Source organism: Cinclus cinclus, chromosome 1, assembly GCF_963662255.1.
Source record: "Cinclus cinclus chromosome 1, bCinCin1.1, whole genome shotgun sequence".
Classification (NCBI taxonomy): Eukaryota; Metazoa; Chordata; class Aves; order Passeriformes; family Cinclidae; genus Cinclus; species Cinclus cinclus.
Genome location: NC_085046.1, coordinates 80169116 through 80192252, shown reverse-complemented (window position 1 = coordinate 80192252; position 23137 = coordinate 80169116). Strand labels below are relative to the sequence as shown.

General features: G+C 37.9%; 1 protein-coding gene across 1 annotated transcript in view; it reads right to left on the bottom strand.

Annotated features, from left to right (window-relative positions):
- CTNND2 (catenin delta 2) overlaps positions 1 to 23137 on the bottom strand; it is a 506399-nt gene that overhangs the window by 284467 nt on the left and 198795 nt on the right. The window contains exons 3-4 of the mRNA XM_062503028.1: positions 12056 to 12090; positions 11449 to 11565 (exon numbers count right to left, since the gene is read on the bottom strand). Of these exons, the coding sequence (XP_062359012.1) occupies positions 11449 to 11565; positions 12056 to 12090 (152 nt within the window). The remainder of the gene's footprint in view (positions 1 to 11448; positions 11566 to 12055; positions 12091 to 23137) is intronic.

Here is a 23137-nt window from a genome sequence, read left to right as displayed (position 1 = left end):
TAGCCAGATCTTCTTTCATAAGCAATACTGAGTAATGTGTGACAGCAGGAAAAATCTCAAGTTCCATTACTAATGAGAGAAATTACCGAAAACAGTGGAGACCAGGACTGAAATACATGCACTGAGCAAGAATAGATCTATACATATATAAGATCAGAATACAGAAGCTGGCCTTGTCTTTGTTTTTTTTTTTCTGTTTGGTTTTTTCTTCTTTTATTTTTTAATAGAAAATCTATCCTCAACTGAGTTTAAAACCAAGGGTAACCCGACTAATGTATGAGTTTTTAATTGACCTCAAGATTAAAACGATTTTTTTGGTAGAAAGTTAATCATATTTTATGAAATTATTTGGTAAACCCTGCAGATATCAAAATCAGATATCTCTGAACAAGATAATTTATCACTGGACATTAAGAAAATGAGCTTTATTGGAGCAATAGATAAAGAAAACACAAGAAAAAATGGGCAGCAAAGACAATAAATAAATAAATTACATTTCTACATTACAGAAGACAGAAAGAGGAAAAATAGTATCCTCAAGTCTTTCTGATGCTGTTTCACTTGCAAAGTGAAACTTTGCAACACTAGGAGTGGTAGAACACTTCACTGTATATAGAAGCTTGCTCTCTATTAAAATATCACTGTGGAACCACAGGAGAACAGCACCTGCCAGGGGCTACTTAATGGGATTAGATACATTTGTGAATGTGACCAGAAGAAGAAATTTGCATAGAGCAGGTGGCACTACACGTTGCAACATAGACAGGAAGCCCCAACTCAGAGAAGGAACTGCCATGTTCTCCATTTGAGAAACACTGGGTTTTGGCATTAAAAATTATTATTTTTTAATTTGTGTTTTCATTATCAGTCTCCCATTTTTAAAGGAGTAACTACATTTAAAATGGTGTGTGGGCTTTGTTTAGAGAAAAAAAAAAGGGCCAACTAAGTTAAGAACATATTTTGCATTAATAAATCCTAATTTTTTGAAGTGTTTTGTACCTGTGAAAAACAGCTAAGAACATCAAGTGTTTCTAGTCATTCTGTGCCAAGCACAGCCTAAAATTGCTATCAATAGTACTAAACTAATGTGTTCACTTTTTTACTACTAGGAAATAAAATCAGATGTTTATAGACATCACACAAACATGATGCACATGGAAGCTGAATGCATTATCAGAAAAAAAACCAAGCAGACAATCTCCTCTGATAGACCTAAATTAGACTGCTGAGAGGGGGAAAAAAAAGTGCGCAAGAGCTTCTGATTATAAAAGCCTATAAAACCCCTCACAGATATATGGATCTAATACAAAAGATATCAGCAGATCTATTACACTATTATTTTGTTCTATGAACTTAACTACTAGCATGAAACAGGTTTCCTCTTGTGCAAAGTAGAACTCCATTTTTTCCAGACCTCTGACAGCTTTAAATCCTGAATCTTTTCTGTCCACAAAAGAAAATTACTATTTGGTCTCTGAGGTGAGCAAGTTCAGAATGTGTTTAGCTCTGCCTCAGAAGTCAATTAAAAAATAAGTCAAAAAGGTCAAAATTTTATTACAATCTTTTTCATCTGCCAAAACCTCCTCTGCCATAAACCAGAAAGTATACCCTTCTGCGTTCTCTCTCTGTGTCCACACAAATGTGCACCACTCTGCTCTCACACTGGCCTGAGAAAATGCATTTCTCCATTTATAAGGCCAGAATGGAAAAAATAGAAGCAGCTCCCTAATCTGCATTACCACAGAAGTCACAAAAACCCTGCTTGACTGAGAGCTGTGTAAACTGCATGTAGCACAACAGAAATCGAACCCAAATTCATACCTGCCAAAATTTTCTCTTCCACATGCATCTTTTTACACAGGCTAACAAGCCAACTACCTCTTTTTCCAGGGCTGCATCTCTACAGTGCTTATGCTCACAAGCTGGCATCTGCAGATCCTGGAGTGATGTGGCTCTTGGCACTCCCAACTGTGCTGAGTGTGCAGGCACTGGCATTGCCACTGAGGCAGGAGTAGGGTGAGTGGTTTATCAGTCTGTCGTGGGGATGTGGGTGCATTTGTTTCCTGGCCCATACTACAGGCACAATATTTACTGATGTTCTTTTGCGCTGTAGGTTCGGATGCCAAAAGCCTTTCTTTGTTCTGCTCCTACAGATGCTACTATAAGTCACTGTCATTTCCTAACGAGTTTCAGTAGCTGCTTCCAGCAGTGGATGAGGGAGCACCTGGTTGCCTGTAAAGGATTTGTGTTTGACACAGACTAAGCATTACAAGCTGATCATTACCTCCTATCCATCTTTGATGTTGCTACTAATTGTTCCTGCCATCCTGGTCTCAATTCTTTCCATTTTCACCCTCCAGGTATGTTTTACCTGCTGTTAATGTTCCTTTATTTATTTATTTATTTTACTATTTTGTACTACAGTACTAAAGATAGATTGTGAGGGCATGGATTTTAAGTCAGTTGCACAGCATTAAATGACACCAAATACCAAAGTCAGATTCACCACAGGACAAGTTAAGAAATATGAAATAATCCTGTGCTAACAGTATAAAATTTATATGCCAAAACATGTTTCATCTTGCAGATATAAGTAAACTCCAAGAAAATCCATGTTACAGGTCACAGCACATTGAAACAAAAATTCAGCCTGTAGGCTGCTGTGCAGAAATGGAGGGAAATTAGAAATTCCTTAGTTGCAATGTTATCACAGTGTTACCTCTGGACTCCCAACATGACACAACATTGCACAATCTGGGTTTGCTTCTAGTTAATGGGAAATCACGTGGTAAGTCTGGGATAGCAAGGTTAGTTATATGCAGAAAATGCATGTGGGTTTGGGGGGTGGGGCGTTTGATGGATTGTTCTTTTGTCTCTGAGGATGAATGATCACCTGCTTTGGGGACAAGCGCTGAGGCTTTATCGCATGCCATGTTCAAAAACAAAATAGAAAAGGAGAAGATAAAACAAAATATGGGAATTGAAACAAGAAAGGTCACAAAAGACAAGGATGTGGTAAGATACAAATGGATGATTTAGGGAAATACGGGGCAGTAAGAAAAGGAAAGAGAGCATAGGAAGGGAGAAGGCTGAATGGTGTGAGTGTCTCCAGCTGGAAAACTTCCCGAGGAGAAGAAATTGCAAGGGGCACTCTGCAGATGTTTAGGTCCAACAATAAGGACATCAGTTTTGAACAGCACTCCTGCCAGTGGCTTCTAGTGCTTTCCCCCTAGAAGCCTATAAACTCACCCAGGCACCTACCAATATCCAGAGGAGCTGCAGCAGAACTGAGATGATTGAAGCCCTGCACAGGAGGCCACCCACAGCAACTTCTGTGCTGAGGAAACCAGGGAAAGCATGAACTGCTTCCCTGAGCACTGATGGCTCCTTCAGCCTTCACCAAGTTTCCTGCTTGCAACAACCACATATGAAGACAGGTAGCAAACCAAAGAGTAACACGATCAGCTGGACCTGAGCCCATCCTGAAGTAGATACCAAGTCTGTCAGGAATCCTGATGATGAAAGCCCATACTGTGACTCTGCTCCTAAGCTTGGTCTCCTCCTGCCTGCAAAAGGGAAGTGGCCACAAAGGAAAACTTTGCTCATGCTCTTAAGGTAAGAACACTGGCATGAATTTACCAGGATGTGATACGTCAGCAACAAAGATGTGCCTGTTATACCATCCTGATACCCAGAAGGGAAGAGGTGATGGAGTACTGCGTGATAGTGTTTGAGCTACATCTCTTCTGGTGCTATTCTCAGTGCCTTAGAGCTCTGCCTGCGACAGAGAATGAAAACAACTGAGTCCAAGCTTAGGGTCCTTAGTGCTGATGGAGCATTTCCTGAGGCAGCACTGGCTGAAAACACTGATGAAGAGATGTAAGAGCTGGCTCTCAGCAGCACTAGAGCAGCTTCATTTCATCAAATCCTAATGTCTTACTGGGATGTAGCAGTGAATTTACAGAAATTTTCATGGTCAGCTCTTTTGTAAAGACATTTACCTTCTGCTGAGGATTTCCCCTGGAAAGCCAGGTCTCTGATTGTGATCAGCCAGTTAGATGACTTAATGGTTATTTCATGCTCACACTTAGGGTGACTAGGGCCAGAAAGGGGAGATGGGTAAAGGAAACAACATCTTGACCCCATTTCTAAGAAATCTACATAATTAACGACTACTTCAAAAGACTGAATTTGATTCACATTTGAGACTATTCCTTTGCAACTTTCTCTGTGAGAACATACAATGAACAACTGTGAAACCACCCTTTGGAAAGCAGTGTCCCCCTTTTGGAGATTTACTCCATTGCAAACTGGGCAAAGATTACTTTAAAACCCCGAAGTTTTGAAGTGAAGATTGGCCAAAGGCTTGTTTTAGAAGAGATGAATGGAGTAAAGAGAGGCACCCAAAATGTCCAACTCTGAATATATTACAGTACTGAGAGAAGTTTCTGCAATAAATCAAAATTTCCTCAGACTTCATATTCTGAGAGATTTATCTGGAGCTATGAATTGTTGAGTCAGAGACAGCCAGGTTTGCATTAATGCACCAGGACAGAAAGATAGTGTACCCTGTGTTAGGTACTTATGCCACTTCTAAAGTGGCATAAAGACTCTAAAGACTCTGATCCTGAAATGGAGGGGCATGCACACTTCCTAGGGGTTTTTCAGCTTGGAAATGTACTCAAAGAACACATGATTTTACTAGTGTGTATGTTTACCAGGAGATCCTACAAGAACACCTCCTTTGTGTGCACAAGAATGACTAAGTTGGAGCACTCTGGCTCTCAGAACAGATAATCAAATGGAAATAACTTCATCTATCAAAACACTGAGATCCACTGTTGCCAAATTTAATCTCATTGAGCATGTCCAGCCATCTGACAGGTGGCAATTTCACAAAGCAAGAGCTATGGGATGGAAAACGCATAAACACACATCCTTTTACACATTCATTGTGTAAATAGTGCCTTTTTGTTTCAATCAATTTTCAGTATCTATGATAAAAGCAGCTTATAAAGGCTGAAAATCATACAGGTTGAACAAGGAGTGCTTTTTTCAAGCTGGGACATCTGCTTTCCCACCGAGTAAGGAGGATCTCTCTTATTATGAAAAATTGCAGAAACAGAAGTGAATTAAGAGGATAAAGTAAGAGTTTACAGCCTCATAATTAGACAGGGGTTTTAAGTGAAACCCACATCTGTCTAATGCAACGTCTGTATATAATTTCATGTGGTAAAATGTTCTTGTAACATAATTCATTCTTCAGAGGGAAAAAATCCCAACATCTAAATGGCATTGCTACTTATTTGTGCTGTATTTGGGGCAAATAGTTTTGAATGACTAAAAGAGTTAAAATATTTTGGGAGTGAGACCAGAGCGGTAAGCAATGCTTCTTCTTCCCCAGAAGAACTTGGACATCCTTAATTGCCTGCATTTCTGTCAATATGTAGCATCTGTGTAGTGCATTATGCAATGGCCTTTGCCAAAAAGATGGTATTATTAAATCTACATTGTATTTATTCCCTTATCAGTGCTCTGGATTCTGCAATTAATCCTGAGCACCCGGACAACTGGGTCACAGCCATAAATAAAAATATATATCCAGAAAATGTGGGGGAAAAAAATTAATCTAGAGTACTGGCAGTATTGTGTGGGAAAAACTGCAACCCTAATAGAAACCACTCGTTCTAAAAATATTAGAAACTGAAATTAAAAATGAGCACTTAAAAATTATCAAGAGAAGTGGGAGAACTATTCAGAAAGTTTTCTGATCCATGTAAACGAAATCTCTGTTCCTACAGTCTGTACAGTCGATTTAAAGAGCAAACAAGGAAGTTTGCTGCATGAAGTGATGAAGCAAGTGAAAAAAAATATCTGTTTCAGTTAGAAACAAAAGCACCAAAAGTTCCATTAATCTGCCTTGTCATCCTTTAAAGACCGATCTTACGGTCATTTTGTGGAGGCCAAAGCAAAGGAAAAAGTATGGAAGATTAAAGAATAGATACCTTAAATTAAAATTAGAGACTTCTGTATCAGCAGACATTTGAACCTGTGGTTTAAGTTAGGAAGAAAGTGCTAATGGATTTGCTCAGTCATCTTAGAAGTCTTCTAACCCTCCTTTTGCTAATGCCACAACAGAGGGAAAAAACACTGCCTGTCTCCACTGCTGTAGACTGTCAAGATGCAGCATATTACATAAAGATTCAGTGAGCTTCAGCTAATTATCTCAGAAACAAGTTCAGATTGTTTTGATGACAGTGCCATGTCAGTCTTCTAATGTGGCATGCTAATGACCCACAAGAATAGGGGGACAGAGAAACTAATAGAAGGGAAAGAAATATAGAACCAACTTTTTCTCTTGTTCCACTTTTACCTTACACTACCCATCTGTAAACTGCAAACTGTAGTTTGGTCTTAACAGCTGCTGAGAGGACTCCAGTTTCTCTGTCACAGAGAAGGACATCTGGGGGCCTCTGGCAGTTCATCAGGACCTTTCCCACTTAGCTGCAGGCCAGACTGCAACATTATCAAACCTTAATGACAAATGTCGTCAGCAACCAATCTTCTTAACTCAGACAGCTGTATATCTGTGTTTACTCTCCTTCCTTCCATGCAGCCTTCCACCTTTTCAATTTTTCCTACATATAATGTGAGTGGAAAAAAGGAAAAAAACAAAACAAAAACAGAGGTGCACTGACAAGATACTAAAAGGAATGGATCTGAAGTAGTTGTGTGATTTTGAGACAGTGGTGCAGTGATGGGAATGGAAAGAAAGAATGTTTTTGTTCTTTTATCCCGCATTTTTCCAAAATTTCTAGTCAGAAATATTATTTTTTCGTCTCCACAGTGTATACTCACTCCTCACAAAATTTATTTTCACATGCCTTTCCTCACTAAATTAAACCATTCTGCCATGAAAATACCTTTCCTGAGCTACATTCACTGTTCAGCACTGCTCTGTCTGCTGAAAAATCCGTAATGTTATCTCTGTCCTCAACTAAATTTTGTTCCCCTGCATGTTTTCTCCCCCAGTGATTTCAGGTCCTGTACTTACTGTGCATTAACATTCCTCTTCCGTAACTCATCTCCAGCATCTTATATGTGATTACATTGGCTCTCACATGTCTGGTCTTTCCCCTGACCCTATTTAAGGTGACGGTTACTTATCTTCATTTGTGCAAAAGCAATATTTTTGAGTTCCCATTAGAAAAAGATAATGGCGGAAGGAAGAAATATTTTTCAGACAGAAGCAGCCAGGCAAACTGGGTGTTACAGCAACGTACAGCAGGGAGAAGGTTGGACCGAGTGCCCTCAGGGTGATCCTGAGGGTCCAGCTTGGCCCCTGGACCCACTGTAGCTAATGGCTACTGACACTAGCAGCAGCCTGTATGTGCCCTCCCTTGGGGACTGAGGGGATGTGTGGACCACTGTTGTTCTGCTGATGGTCCCCAGGAACACTCAGGACAGGCTGAACATCCCTCTGAGGCCACAAAACCATGACATGTTTGATGTAAACTGGAGTGGCATAGTCTTGACAGATCTAGAGTTACATAGAGATAACAAGAAGTCACAAGCAGTACAGGGAATTAATTGGACCGTGGAGATGCAGGCTCAGGTCTCCAGTCAGATGTAGTTTCTTGCATAATTCTGGAAGTTTCCTGACTTTTTGTCTGTCAGTTGTAACTGGAAGCACATGGTTTGAGGAAGCCAACTTTGAGTTGGGACAGAGGAAAGAGGTGGGCAACAGTGCAGGAGCTCCTCTTGGTTGCACATATAACCTTGTCCCAGGGTCAGCTCCACCACAGGAAGCTTGTATGAGACCTTGCAGCAGTTATGGATCCGCCTGTCTGATAATAATTACTTCAAAACCAGTGATCACTCTGCTCTCATTTCACCAAATTAACAAGTTTTCTATACTTCAGGTTTCTTATGTTTGCTGATTCACACTCAATAATTAGTGAGCATCTCTATTAGCCCCTCCTGTGTAAGCCCCTTTCATGTGACTTGTCCCATTAGCCTTTTTTTCATGGCTTTTATTTGCTACTAAAGGAATGGCACATGTAAAGTGATGTTTAAGATTTAGAGTATTATAACAGCTGACTGCTATGTGACCACTTTTTAAAACTAAGTCTGAGAAAATCAGAGTGTGTGAAACCAAATTGTAAAGATTCTGAGTAGAGACACACTAATCCTCTACAAAGGCAGGGGTACTGATAGATTAAGTCATTAGACTATATGCACATTTCAGAAAACAAAGCTGTGGCCACATCACTGGGCAGGCTTTCATATGATGATTTTTAAAAATCTGCTTCAAATGCATGGCAGGCAGGAAATGCTGTCCTCAGAGTCAGTCTTGTTAGTTAAAATACAGCTTTCCAGTCAAACTGCAGAGAAGTAAACATAGCTGAAATTGTCAAATTGGAAGCTCAAAAGTTAGAAAATGCCAGACTAAATTTCCTTTTCTGAGTCATCGCTCTTCCCTTCCTTCCATGCCCTATGGCCAGTGCACACAATGCAAAATGGTCCAGGATTTTTTACTGCATCACATCAGGTCACCATTGAAAAATGTTCAATACAAAGTCAAAAAAAATAGTACCCTGGTGGATAATTCTACAGCACTAAAAGTTTACTTCAGATACATCAAAAATGGTGATTATTGGAATACCTGTAAAGTGAGACATTTATACAGATCTCATTTCCTATTTCAAGATTGAAAGGATTAAGAACTTAAGTGTCTAGGAAACGCAAATACTGTGTATGAGACATTTCAGAGTGGGCTTTAAACTTCCTTTTTGTATCATGCTTCAAATATTTGAGACCATGCTCCCACAGTGTCCTGTTACAACTGTTTGTTCTCAGCCCACCTAACTGGGAACACCTATAACTATGCATTAGTAGAAAATACTTTAAATTATTTCACAACTGTAACATGAAAACTTTAAGACACAAAGGAGGGACCCAATAAAATTTTAAGTGAATATGAGACTTTTGTTTTCATTGTGTATATGTGTATGTACTACTCGTTGCCTACAGAAGTCAGAAGCACTCTCCCCTCTAGCGTGCTGTTGCAATTTGAGCCTCAACTTGGGGTAAATGAGGCAGGGACAGAAAATGTACAAAACAGGGCATAATAATTGTTTTCTAATGCATTCATAAGACATACAAATTATGCTGTACACACAATCTTGACTTTTGCACTTTTGACTTTTAAAACAGAGTAACATTTTATCTGTCTGATGCATTTGTAACATTTTACTTGAAATTCAAAAAAGACCCCCCCCACACCAGAAAAAAATCCCGTATGTTACATCCTGCTTGTATTTATGAGTGATTAGCAGAGCTGCAACTGTTAGCTTTGGCATACAGATCTGATTCTTAATTAAACCCATAAAAGGCAAATAGCAATCTAATTTTATTAGAAGCTGAGTCCAGAGCAAAGGAATAAGGGCACTGTGACAAAAGGCTTTACAAATATTTCCTGACAATGCAGATCAAGCTTGCAGCCCTGTCAGAAAGCCTGCTCCCTTGTGAGCACATGCACCTGCCTGTTCTCTCCAAACCTGTTTCTTAGGGACAGCTACTGTTCTGCCCATAATGATAATACTTTTCCTTTCCTTGGCTGTCATTGTCATCACCCCACTGTTCCCTCTCTTTGCACCTAACTCTTGCTCCCACGAACAAATCATCCAGCCAAGGAAACTCGGCTTTCAATATTCTGTATGGGCCTCCTGCTTCAACAAACCTCAGTTCCTCTCCTGATGATCCTCTACAAATCCCTATTTATTGCTCCTCTTCTCCATCACTGTTTTCCATTTCCCATGTTCTTTATTATTCTAGATACCTGCATTCCGATTTGGATTTTAGCTTATTGCGATACTCCCCAGAAATTTCTTTAGTATTAGTTTTCTTCATGTACGCAGACTTAATTCCACGTATTATCTTCATCTTTCTCTACAATTTTTTTCTTAGTTTCAATCTCTTAAATGCCAGTTTCTGGCACTTTTCCAAACAAGTTGGCCCCACTCTGCTCTCAATCTCCTCTATTGCTATCTACACAGTTTCATTTTTCTATCACAGAATCACATTTTAAAGGTAATCCTTATTATGCTAGTCTGCTTTGTTTCTCCTCAAGCCCAAATGAAGAAAAAAAACAAGGGCTTACATTGTTTCATCATGTTTTCCCCACTTTGTTCTGATCAAGATGTCAATCATACAGACTGTTCAGATTAAGCAAAACCATAACAAAACTGGGCAACACTGTTGGCCCAGAAATCTTGTGCACATGAAAGATGAAAAATTTTCTATTGTCCTACTATTGTCAGCATGAATTTGACAGCAAACCTTGTTTTAAAATAATGAAAAATTTTCTGACAAATTAAAATTCTGCATCCAATATACAATGTCTTCTTTCTGTCACCTGATGGCCACATTGCAGGTGATGACTTGTCATTGCAAGAGGTGCTTTGCAGAAGGTGGCTGTCACAATTCATCAGCCTTTCTAGATGATCCCCTTTGGTATCAAGAAAGCTGAATTTGGGCAGCCACCTCCAAAGGCGTGACTCAGTGAGAAGGTACTGGGTATCAGGGATTAACTGAGCAAGAGGGAAGGAGATGTAGAGGAATACTTAAAAAAAGCCAAACAAAACAACCAAACAAGCCAGTGTCAGTGGCTGCAGTGGCAGGGAAGTGAATGTGGGTATATATTGTGGCTGAAGGAGACAGAATATGAGATAGGAGCCTGAGGAAAAAGAAAGAAAACTAGGGAATTAGCCTGCATTTTCATCATTTAGTGCTACATCTGATAACAGACCATTTAACATGCTGGAAAACAGTCTCAGTGCAACTCATGAGCACAACTGTTGGTACACATCTGCTCTACAAGCACATTGAGTGGCATGCCCCTTGTTCACTTTTGCTGTTGTTTAGCCTTGATTCACTCTGCCAGTGGCTGGTTCTAGCCAATCATCCATCCACTCACTGGACAGTTCTGCAAACAGAATGGCTGGTAAGCCACCAGTGAGCAAACCGTGGAGAAAAGACTTCACCTTTCTTGCTACGGTTGCCATTTTTGTGTAATTTTTAAGTTCACTTATTTCTGGGTGTGTATCCAAAAGAAAATTTTAGTTTTATGGAGTTACCAGCTACCTGGCCAAGTGGTTACAATCAGACATCAGACTTCCTCACAGCCACCCAGTATGTTTCATTTTATTATCTCTGGATAGTGAAAAATTGCTGTTTGAATGTTGTTTTTTTATGGTGGTGATGCTGAAGTTATGTTACACGACCTTATAGTATAGTACAGCAACACTGCAATTAGAAAATATTTTCCTTAAAATATATTTCATGCACTTGTTTTCCCCCCAAAAAACTAGCAGCACATAAAGACACGCATTCAGTTTTAAAGCACAAATTTTTTGGGTTCTAGAAAACATATTTCTAGCAACTTACTTTCACTGGTTGAATAGTCCTGTGGATCGAGTATCCCTGATTCCTGCAGCGATCTAATACAGGAGTCCACCAGCTCCAGACCAGTGGTGAGTTCATCTTCTATATCCTTCTGACCATCTATAATGAAATTAATAACATAAAAACTAAAAGAAGGGCAAAAAGGTAAAGCTTTGCAAGACAAAAGCTAAAACCAGTTATAGGTGACTAAGCATTCACAGCTGATGAAGGAATGGAGGCCATACATTCCCAGGATGCTGGCCATACTGAAAATTGGGCCATCCTTTGAAAGTGTGGCCTTGGATTAATAAAAGCAAATTGAGAATATTTAGGTCCAGTAGTAAAAAGAAGCCAGAAACACATTTAGCAGTGCCCCCTCTCAAAACTGCATTAATTTCAGTGTACTTTTTGCCAACCCTAACAACTTTTGCCAAATCTTGTCACTTTTTAAGTAGAGTTTTAACATGCTAGCAATGAGAAAAACCACACAAAGACCCCAACACAAACCTCCACATACATCAATGTGCTTTTCCCCTCCATCTTCTTCAGGTAAAAAGGATCCTTCAGGGAGAGAATGTAAGTAACACATATATGCAGATAAGTACATTACCTTGTGTTTGCCAGTGAAACTGCTCTTCTGTTGAACTGGAAAGAGAAAGAAAAAAGTGATCATTTTTAAATTAAATTGTTCTGTAGTGTGCCTATGAATATTCAGATATAAATCTATTCTGAAGGAAGTGATTCAAGAGAAGAACACTCTTAAGAATAAAAAACATATTTAGAATACATCATTTTGTATCTATTTCTAATTAATGACTTGCACAGCATTCACTCAGCAGGAGGGAAGCATCATTACTTCTTTATCAAGTAAATTGAATCATACATATAGAAATTGGCCTCTTGGTCTTGATATACAAACTACACTATTTCAAAGAAAAACATTAGTACTCTTCAACTTTTCTGGATCCTTTAAATTGTCTGATTCTCTATTTTATCGAGAAAATTATAAATTACTTTCTCAAGTGAATAGTGACATGTGATTTCTGAAAGAAATTATGAATATGATTCCTGGTTCTACTGATCATTATGTGCATTTTTATATTGTTCAAATGTGCAGCTAAGTTAATTCAATTGGCCTACACAGGAGGGTAAATTTAGATGTGTTTGTGCTTCTATGTACAAGCACTTAAGCAACAGAAGGTCTTAATTTTAAAATAATGAGCATGCACACCAGAGGATGGGTTAGGTAGGATATTTTTCTTTTCAATAAAATGAAAGATACATTCAAATGAATGATAAAATGAATTGAGTATTCAATTAGGCAATGACTACTCTTTCCTCCAAGGCATGTTCTGTTTCTGCTTCAATATATGTATTTCTCACATGACAAGAATATGAAAAGGATTGAAGTTACTCTCTACTAACCATTCTTTTGATAACAGTGAACTGATTATTACACTTATGACTGAAAGATTTCTCTGCACATTTTTATAAAATACTTATAGGGGAGAACAACATTATCTGTTGCATCCATAAGTAAAAAAACCCAAAGACTGAAATTTCTTTAACTTTTCAAGCAATTATAATTATTTCTTTATTTCTTTATTTATTTTCTGAGGTTGAGACTAAATGCTCTTTTGGATGAGCAAATAGATTTAAAGCTCTAATTTTTTCCCTTTTACCAGAAGATGCTGGATCACTTATGAATATGTCAGTATACCTCCTACTATTTGTGTTCTGAACAATAGTAATGTAAATGAAATTAAATGCTTCCTTGTGGAAGTCTATTTTTATAGTTAAGAACTTGTGTCAATTATTTACCAGATTTGATAGTGTTATATATATATATATATATATATATATATATATATATATATATATATATATATAATAATTGTCTAATTTACATCAAAATAGGTCTAAAATAACTTCTAATTTCTACCTGGGATCACAAATGTTAACCTGGCAAGTTCAAATATATACATCATCATAAATTTCCTAATATCTCCGTCTGTGGTTTATATTGATTCACAGTAGTGATGTCACAGATTAAGAAGCCAGTCCTTTGATGAGATAGTGAACTAAAATTTTTGCATTCAAGACCACTGAAATGAACAATATTGAAGACAAGTGTTGCCAGAGTCCTTGGACAAACAATAATAAAACTGCAAAGTGCTGAACTGGATGAAATTAATTTAAATTAAATTAAATTAATTTTGAAATGAAATCCTAGTGGTGACTAGGGACAGTGACTCTTTTTGAAATAACACTTTTTCCAATTTTACATTTCTTTTGTCTGATTTTCAGATTTACTAAATAATTGCAGCTTCAAGTGACACACTGTGATTTACTTGGGAGCATCTTCCTTCATGTAATTAACACAATCCATAATAAGTAATGTACTACTTTCCACTCGAGAGTTCCTCTTCCAGTACCCAGATTTCTGTGATAGATATCACCTCACCAGACAGAAAAAAAATGTAATATCTCAGGTGGCATTCTTGCTGGCAGAATGAATTACTAGATGTTGCTGGCAAGAACAGGGTGATGTAAAAGCCTATGCCACCTCATCCAGATAAGTTAGAAAAGAAAATCAAGTTGTGCATAAAGAGTGAATTACCATTTCCAGGAATTCCAGCTTAGTCCTTTTTAAGTAGCAAACTTGTACAAAATGTAACAAAGTTCATTATGTTCAATAAATCACTTCTGGTTGATTTGTAGTAATCCCCAATATCACTTGTTTGACTTCCACAGAAAAACTGTACTGTATTCATATTAATCTTAGGATCACAATGAATTTTGACTACATTTTGACTTCTCCAATTTAAGTAATGTTTCTCCTCACCACCACTGTAATGGTCTTTCAATAAATAATGCAGCTCTCAGAGTCATGATAGCAGATCCACCATCAGAATTTTTATCCTAATGCTACCTTCTTATTCAGCACATGGAAGATGAACCAGGCTGTGCAGTGCAGTGGTGAGTCCCCATCCCTGGAGGTATCTAAAACATGTAGATGTCACACCTAGGGACATGGTTTAGAGGTGGACTTGGCAATGCCAGGTTAACGCTGGGACTCGATGGCCATGAAGGCATTTTCCAACCTAAAAGATTCTATGATTCTCTATTAAAGTTATATTTGCTCCTACGAAGATATCAGTATATTCTGGTATGGAAAGAGTGCTATTTTTCTTAGTTAAATTCATGCTCTTAAGCTTTTTAATAATCCAGGATAGCTGGATATTGAAGCTGCCATTTCTTGGTTGCAAACCAATGCCAGAGCTTTGCAAAACAACATTTAAAGGGTCTCCCTAGAAAACTTTATTAGAATTTGCCATAGTATTAATTTAGGTACTCTCTATTTTTCCTTTTTCCCTTTTTAAACTGAGCTTCCCCTGCTTTTGACCTGAAAAAGATTCCTGACTGAAGAAACCTGACCAGTTTATGCAGGAAGCCTTTTAGGCTGTCACATGAATTTGCCAAATCTGCTTGAGTGAATAAAAGGGCACGCTTTTTTTGTCCTTTTCTTTCAGGTGTTTGTTTCCCAGCTTCAAAAGAGATCAGTACAATTGACTGTATAGACATATCAAATACATGAAAAGACAAAAAAAAAAAAAATAAAAAAAAAAATCCAATAATCAACAGCGTTGTCCTAATAAATTTTCAGCATGTCCAGCAAAATGCATTTTTGCTCCATATTTTTTTCTAAAGAAAAATGCATTAGAAACCCCTTTTCTGCATATTTCTATGTCTCATTATATAAGCTTGCAAACATTGGTATCTTTGACTGAGGAAGAAGAACAATAAAATTCTTTATCAAGTTGTTCTGAAGTATAGTGACCTGAGTCCACCTTAAGAGTTTGAGAAGGGATTTTAGCCAGAACTACATTAGTATAGAATTAGAAAATCGTAGCATAAAATATGACTGAGCTGAGAACTCAACCAGGTAAAATTACTACCTCCCTTAACCCAAACTCAGAAGAATAATTGCGATTTATTTATTATTCTTTTATTTTTGGTAGTATTTTCATCCTGTATATACTTCAAATGTTCTAGGTACAAGTAAGACTACTGTTCTACTTAATTCTACCTGACTTACAGAAAGAATCCTCCATCAATATTCAGCTACACAAAACTTGATTCTTCTATACTTATATTGTCTTTGGAAAATTCAATGTATTGAAGGAAAATCACAAGGAAGTTGAATAACTTAATAATGAGAAAACAATGCTAAAACCAAAAAAAAAAAAAAAATTAACAAGACACTCGACTAAACAAAAGAAGAATGCTGTTACATTTTTAGTTCTTGATGTTAATATTTGCGTTAATGAACCTGTCTTCTGTAATGATGCACTACACTGTGCTTAAAGCTTTACCTTTAATAACTACCTAGGAAAGGAGATATCCCAGTAAAAATTGTTTTACCTCCCTGGGCAAGAATAAGCAAAGTAAATATCCACAGAACCGTCATCTTGATTCCAGCTGAACTCACATGTTCCCATTTCTGCACACGTCATAAAAGCACCGAAAGAGTGAGGACCCTCTGTGCGTGACCTTGCATGTGGGGAGGGTAAAAGGCAAATGAGCACAACACACTGCAGGGAACTCATTTTGGGGAGCATCACCTGGGGAGCTCTACCTGCCTCTGCACAGCAAGGACACAGCAGAAGCACAAAGCAATTCAGAAATGCAGATTTTCTACAGCCAGCTGAGGATGTCTGGCTATTACCAGCCGCTCTGCACATCAAATTTATCCCTCTTCAGGCACAAATAGAAAAATCCCAGACTGACCTCCAGTTTGGCTATAAACAAGCAACAAACCAGGCTTTAGGGAGCCTTCATTTTTTCCTGTACCTCAAGATAAACAGGAAGTGGGTACCCCTTCATGATGGAGTTGATAGGAATCCACCATGATAAGATGGACTTTGTGTAGACAGCCAGCACCTGCATGACAAGGTGAGTTACAGAAGACTAACAAACACCTCTCCCAGCAATTTATGGGAGTCAAAAACACTTTCGGTGCTACAGAAGAGAATGCTTCATATGACACCAAATAATGCTTTCCTGGACAACATTCACCAGCCGTATTTCTGTGAAAGCAACCAAAATCCTCAAGGGAGGTAACCCAGAGGTGAGGAATGCTCTTGAGTACTTTGGCACAAGAAAAGTTGCCTGAGACATCCTCAGACTGTGTTGCTATTAGAGCCTGTACAAACACCCAAAAATTCACTTCCAAAGCAGCTGTTGGGAAGCAGCAAGGGCATCTTGGACTCAGTTGAACTCCTAGAAGGTGGATGTGCACCAGTGGCACTGGCAGCTATGACAATGGTAGGCAAAGGTAAGTTACACCAAACCCCAGCCCAAGACAGATTTTGCACACTACCTGGACACAGCCAGACTTGCAGCATCACTTGGGTTTAGTTTTAGACATTATATGGCCTAATGTGAGACCCAGCCCACTTCAGAGGAATACCTTGATAGGTTCAGAGCCATAAGGAGCTCTACAGCCCTGTACACATTTCTTCAGTATTTATTATGCAGCCTGCAGATTTTTTTTTTTTTTCATGCACCAAAATACCTGCACAGTAGGCCAAAAGAGCTGGTTATTCATTGCTTTGCTGCTCCCCAGAAGAACACCACAGCAAAGAAACTCACTTCTTGCTGGGAAGGGAGGTAGGTTTTCTTTCATTCACTGTTTCTGGCACACTTGTTGCTTTATCAGTGAGCTTGCATAAAAGCTGCCAGGGCAAATTCACACTTTTGTATTCTCTAATTATCCAAGAAATGTTTGTGCGCCTATCCTTTGTGTGAAGTCATTCAGTTTACAGTTGTCACTCATTTTTTGAGAAAGTGCTATAGCTATCTGCTAAACCAACATATTTTTATTGTTTTCTAAAACAATTAATTAAATTATATCTAAAACAATTCATACAATTATATATAACACTACTGTAGAAAAGCTATGGAAGAATTTTACAAGGAATTGTGTCAGCACATGATCTTTTAAATTATTTCTACAATGGAGCTACACAAACATTGCTGTATATGATTACAGGCAGATACTGTCTCATTGAGTTTTAGATGTTTGGGGTTTTTTTGTTTGTTTATTTTTTGTTTGTTTGTTTTTTGTGGAGGGTAAAAGAAAAAAGATCCAGAAGCATTTCACAAAAAAGCAAGGAGGCTGAAAAATTAATATTCCATCTAAAGCAAAGGAGAAGCAGATTTTAAATCAGCAGTACATTTCAGGTTATCTGCAAAATAGTAAACAACTTTTAGTATCAACTATCTGGTGGGGGGAAAACCCAAACAACCTAAGAATAAATTTTACATTAAATAATCCTGTGAAAAAGTACCAACCCCTCAATAAATTACCATAGTAAAAACAGTCCTCAAGAGCAGCTTTTGGGTTTTGTGGCCAATTTTAAATTACATCAAAATCTATGACATTGGTAGTCACTCCCTTCACCTCTATAAATGTGACACTGCAGGCTGTCTCCAATATTTAATAGCACTCTATTAGTCAGTTGTGGTATTATAGCCTGGCTACCCTATCAAGAAGTCCTTTTTTTTTGATATTCCAAGAAACCTCATCCAATCTCCAGCAATGATCCTGGAAAATATAAAAAAATCCAGCAAACCAAAATAAATACACAATACCCCCACACACATTTTACTGATGGCTGCTCTCTTGTACCCTGGAAATTTCAAACCGACTTTTAAAATTATGACAAAGTTCTTAGCTGTAGATGCCAGAAAACCATCCAGGTGGTTAATTCCCACCTTTATTAGATGGGAATCATTTCGAGTTCCGGCAGGGAAAGAAAAACTGTCTATTTTTTTTTCCTCAGAAGAATTATTGTTATTCCCTAGGTTTTATGAAATCAATAGCAGAACTTTGTGGCTGTGCTGTGAAAGTTTTGTACTTCTTTCCAATGATGCAGGGAAACATTTGCAGTCAAATTTCCAAACAGGTCTCAAAAATCAATGCTTTCCTCTGCATTTAATACTTGCAAAAATGTGCAGATATTATTTTCCTTTAAAAAACAAGTTTTAAACTGCTCCAGTCCTATTTATATTCAGTTTCCCAATGATGATTGTGCTTAATAAAACTGTTCTGTTTCTTCTTATTTAACTGTGATTTAAAGTTCAGGTGCTACACCACTAAGAACACTGTTCAAGTACACACAATGCATGGAAAGGTACCAGCAGCCTTGCATTCCACAAAGTTCACTGCTTAAGGGCTTGCAAAGCAGGTGCCAGAGGCTGTTATTTAATGGACAAAGCATAACACAGCCTGATTTCCTGTAGTTTTTTTGACCATCACTCCTGAAATTGTCTACAAGACCATCAATTATAGTAAATTTTATTTTGTTACTGAATTAATTTCACACAGACCAAGCCCCCAAAGCCCATTTACTTCAGTTTTGAATGAACTTGGTCACCTACACTTGCTACTTCACTTGTAACCAGCCAGTTTTCTTTAGCTTCAATTCTGCAAACAGTTACTGGTGTGACAGTGAACACAGAGAATTCTTTCAAAGAGAGGAAGCCTTTGAAGCTCTGCAGTTCCAAGGAGAAGAATTTAGAGGGCAATAAGTATCTATTTAACTTTAGACTTGGACACAATAACAACATTAGGGAAACAAGCACCTTGTGATTGCCCCATTCTCACTCTTCCCCTGATGCCTGTTTCATGCCCTTAGGCATTCCAGATGGGACACTGGGCTAGATAGACTCCAGTTCTGAATCAATACAACCACTCTTTTGTTCTTATTTAGAGAAGCCAAAATCAAATCAAATTACTTAATTTCGTAATTTCACTTTATTAATTAATTAAGAAAAAGGAACATGGTTCACAAAAAGAAGGAAATAGCTCAAGGCAGGATTTCTGCTAATTCTGTTAGTTCTTCTGGTTTTCTTCAAACCTGTTTTTATTTGAGAAAAGAGCTCATTTCCCAAACTGAACATAGCTACACAGGAGCACATTTGGAAGAGAATAGAATTAGAATATTTCAAGTGCAAGGGCCTACAGGGACCATTGAATCCAAATACCTGATCACTCCAGGGCTGACTGAAGTTATACAGGAGGTTATTAAGGTCATTGTCTAAATGGCTCTTAAACACTGACAGGTTTGGAGCCTTAACCACCTCTCCAGGAGCCTGCTCCAGTGTTTTATAGCCATCTTGGTAAAGAAATGCTTTTTCATGCCCAGTCTGAATGTCCCCAGACACAGCTTTGAACTGTTCCCAGGTTCCTTGTCTCTGGATCTCAGGGAGAAGAACCCAGCTCTCTTCCCTCTCTCCTTCACCTCCTGAGGAAGCTGCAGACAAAATGAGCTCACTACTCAGCCATCTTAAATTTTAAATTTTGCCGCTTCTACACAGCAGGGCAGTTTAGATAGCAGTGTACTGTGATATTCCCTCAGTCCCAGTGGTGGTATTTGGATCTGATCCAAACCAAACAAACATCTAAAATAGAATCAGAAATGGCAAATTAGAGAAATCAATAAAGGAGAGGGACTTAGAATCGTCCCTACCCTAAGGCAACAGAGCATACTGTTGCCTAAATCACACCACAGCCTATCTACCCATAAAACTGTGTTCTTCAAGCATGCCTTATTGACAACATTGCACAAAAAATAGGATAGTGGTTGCCATGCCTTAAAGAATACAGTACAATGGTCTAAAAGATAAAGTGACGTCTAATTTCTTCATTCCCTTCTCCCACTTATTCCAAAAGTATAGCTATTAAAGCATTTGTGCACAATATGATGGAACTAGTTAGAATATTTTGTAAAAAATCAAAGAAGTGACTAAGTTCAATGAAACCATTGGGCTATTCCCTGTCTTTCCTATTGAAACCTCTACTCTGTATAGAAAACAATACATTATTTTAGTTCAGAAACGGTATTATAAAAGATACAACCACAGCTATATTTTCTTTGCACCAAGTTTTGAAAGATCCCTTCAGGGAAAGTGTGCAGACAGTAGCACTGAGGAAAGATATTTTCCAAGTAGAGCAGAAAAAGGTACTGAAGACCAAGGAGTGGGAGTGAAGTTCTTGCAAGGTGCCTTAAACAGCCTGTATTTTGATGCTGGGTAAGAAACATTCAGTGAATAGGAGATCAGTTCTTTTCTGAGGCACATATTTCCCTATGCATTGTATGAGCACTGTGGTTTGGATGTTAATTCAATCCATGGATGCATGGAGACAGTCACCTAAAAATAAGAATTACAACACATTTTTCTGGTATATTTTTGTTCTGGTCTTTGGTACCTTAAATTAATTTCCAAATAAATATGGGGTAATATAAATGAAATTCCTTTAAGGAAACCCACTTCTGTAAATGAAGATATTGCAATATTTTTTTTTCCTAGGGACAGCTAACCACTAGAGCAGGTAAAAAACCCTCACACTAGTAACATAAAGCTCCTCATCTTCTCAATATCAACAAATTGACAAGGCTATCTCTTCTGCAGAAGAGTTAATCCTTAACATGAAGATAAGTCAAGAGCCTTATGCTGACCATTGTTTTAGGTAAATTATGTAAAGCATGGTCACACTTTATATGACTATTTCAGCTACAATATTTGTTCTGTGTTGTCCTTGGTAAATAATAGAAAGGGATTTTCGCTATGTTTTGAGAGGATGATTCATTTTAAATTCAGCACTTCCTTAGGGAAATAATGCAGACAGAAGCCAGACAGCCTCTACCTTGAAGAAAGTGTATTCCATGCAGGAAATTCCCAGTACACACACAGAAAAGGCCTCTCACTGTGTGAAATTGCACATCACAGCCCTTCCCAGTTCTTCTCCCTTACAGCTGCTTCACATTAGCTTCACTCAGCTGCTTCCAAGCAACCTCCCTTCACAGGGCTCCTCACCTTCATCTCTTTCGCTGTAAATAGATTCTTTCCTTTTCTTTGCATTCCTTTTCCCCTCTACAGAAGAAAATACAGAACCAGGATGTTTCTTCTGTTTATTTAGCTACTTCCTTTCCTGCAGCTTGTCTGTTGGAGCCAAGAAGCAAACTCCTACTGTGCCTCCACAGTGGTCGGAAGGCCCCTGTAACTAACAAAAAGAACAGTCTCAATGTCAATATATTGTCTGAACTTGGCACTGAAGAGACTGCATGGTGGTCATCTACACTTTAGAGATTGTCTTTTGTTTCCATATTCTCCACCAGATATGTGAACATGAAACAATCCTATCAAACAGAAACAGATTCTGCAGGAAGCAGGAAAGATTTTGTTCATCTTTTTAAAGGTAGAATTTGGCAACATTTGGCCCAGTACCCACTTAAAGCTGGGCTACTTTCAAAGTCCTGTCCTGGACATAATGTAGCAAGGCATGTGCAAGACTCCAACAGTATTCTGCTGTTCAGAATTTGTTCAGTTAATTATATATTTTTTTTAATAGAGAAAATAAAGACCAATAAAAGATGAAATTAGAAGAGTTTGGTGAATTTAGATGAAAGATTTGAATTCTGAGAAGGGAGAACAACTGGCTTTTGTAATTTAGCAAGGCTGAAGAACAGGAGAAAAAGAAATAGAGGAAGCACAAGGGGACAAGGACAAACAAGTGGAAGCTGGTCACTGAAATTTTTTCTGGAACTTAGAAAAATGTATTAAAACATCATGGAAGTAGCCAATCTCATGTAATTTGAGTTGAGGTGTCAAAACTATACTCACTCTGCTCTTAGAAGGTTGGTTGGTAAGTTTATTGGAAAGAGTTGATATTAGTTCCAACTTCAAGGACTGGAGGACAGCCCAGGACAGTGCCTCCGGATCCATATTTGAAATAACCTTAATCTGTGATGCTGGCAAACTGATGATTGTTACAGAGCAGTATCCACACAGCTGCATAAAATAACTGATACCACCAGAAACACCAGGCAGTAGGGTTTTCTAGAAGCAGCCAGTACAAAGAATAATGCATGTAAGAACTGATGAGTGTTACATTTACATTTCAGTGGATGAACATAAAGGCAACAGGAAACTACTTTCTAACCTAAAATATTAGATGAATGCAAAGGTAATTGGGTTCTGTTAGGCAGGTGATAAGCAGCTGGATCTACCCATGAAAAATTGCTATTGATTTATGATTTTAACTATAGGAGTGAAAGTTCTTATTTGTAAACTGTCAGTATACAGAGTTGACAAATTATCCAAGTAACTAAAATGGCGTGTGGTAATAACAGATATTTAGCTATATGGATAACCTTTAATCACACATTTATTATTGAGAATGACTAAAATTATATTTATGCAAGCTGACAAAAAGTAAATGTAACCTTTAGACAGATTGGGAGCATTGCTGTAAGCACAGAGTCTTTTTATTCTGGCTTTTTCTACCACTGAGGTGCAGAGGGGAAAATCGTAAATCAGTTCTCTATGAAAATAATATTTCTTCCATTATTCATTGCCTACCAGGAGAAATAAAACACAGGAGACAGGGTACAAGTAAAACAAGGTTCACAGGTCAGACATTTAGCAAAGACAGATATAAGAAATATGCTGTATTTTAGAAAATTATATGCAGACATTAAAAAGAATACTCCTAAAGAGTAAAAGGATATATTTTTATAATTAAGAAGATATCTCACAGATCTCATACTAGTGATGCTGAAAAATAATATTTTCAATCATATTTATTCTTAGCAGAATATTACACTGTAAAACATTGTGAAAG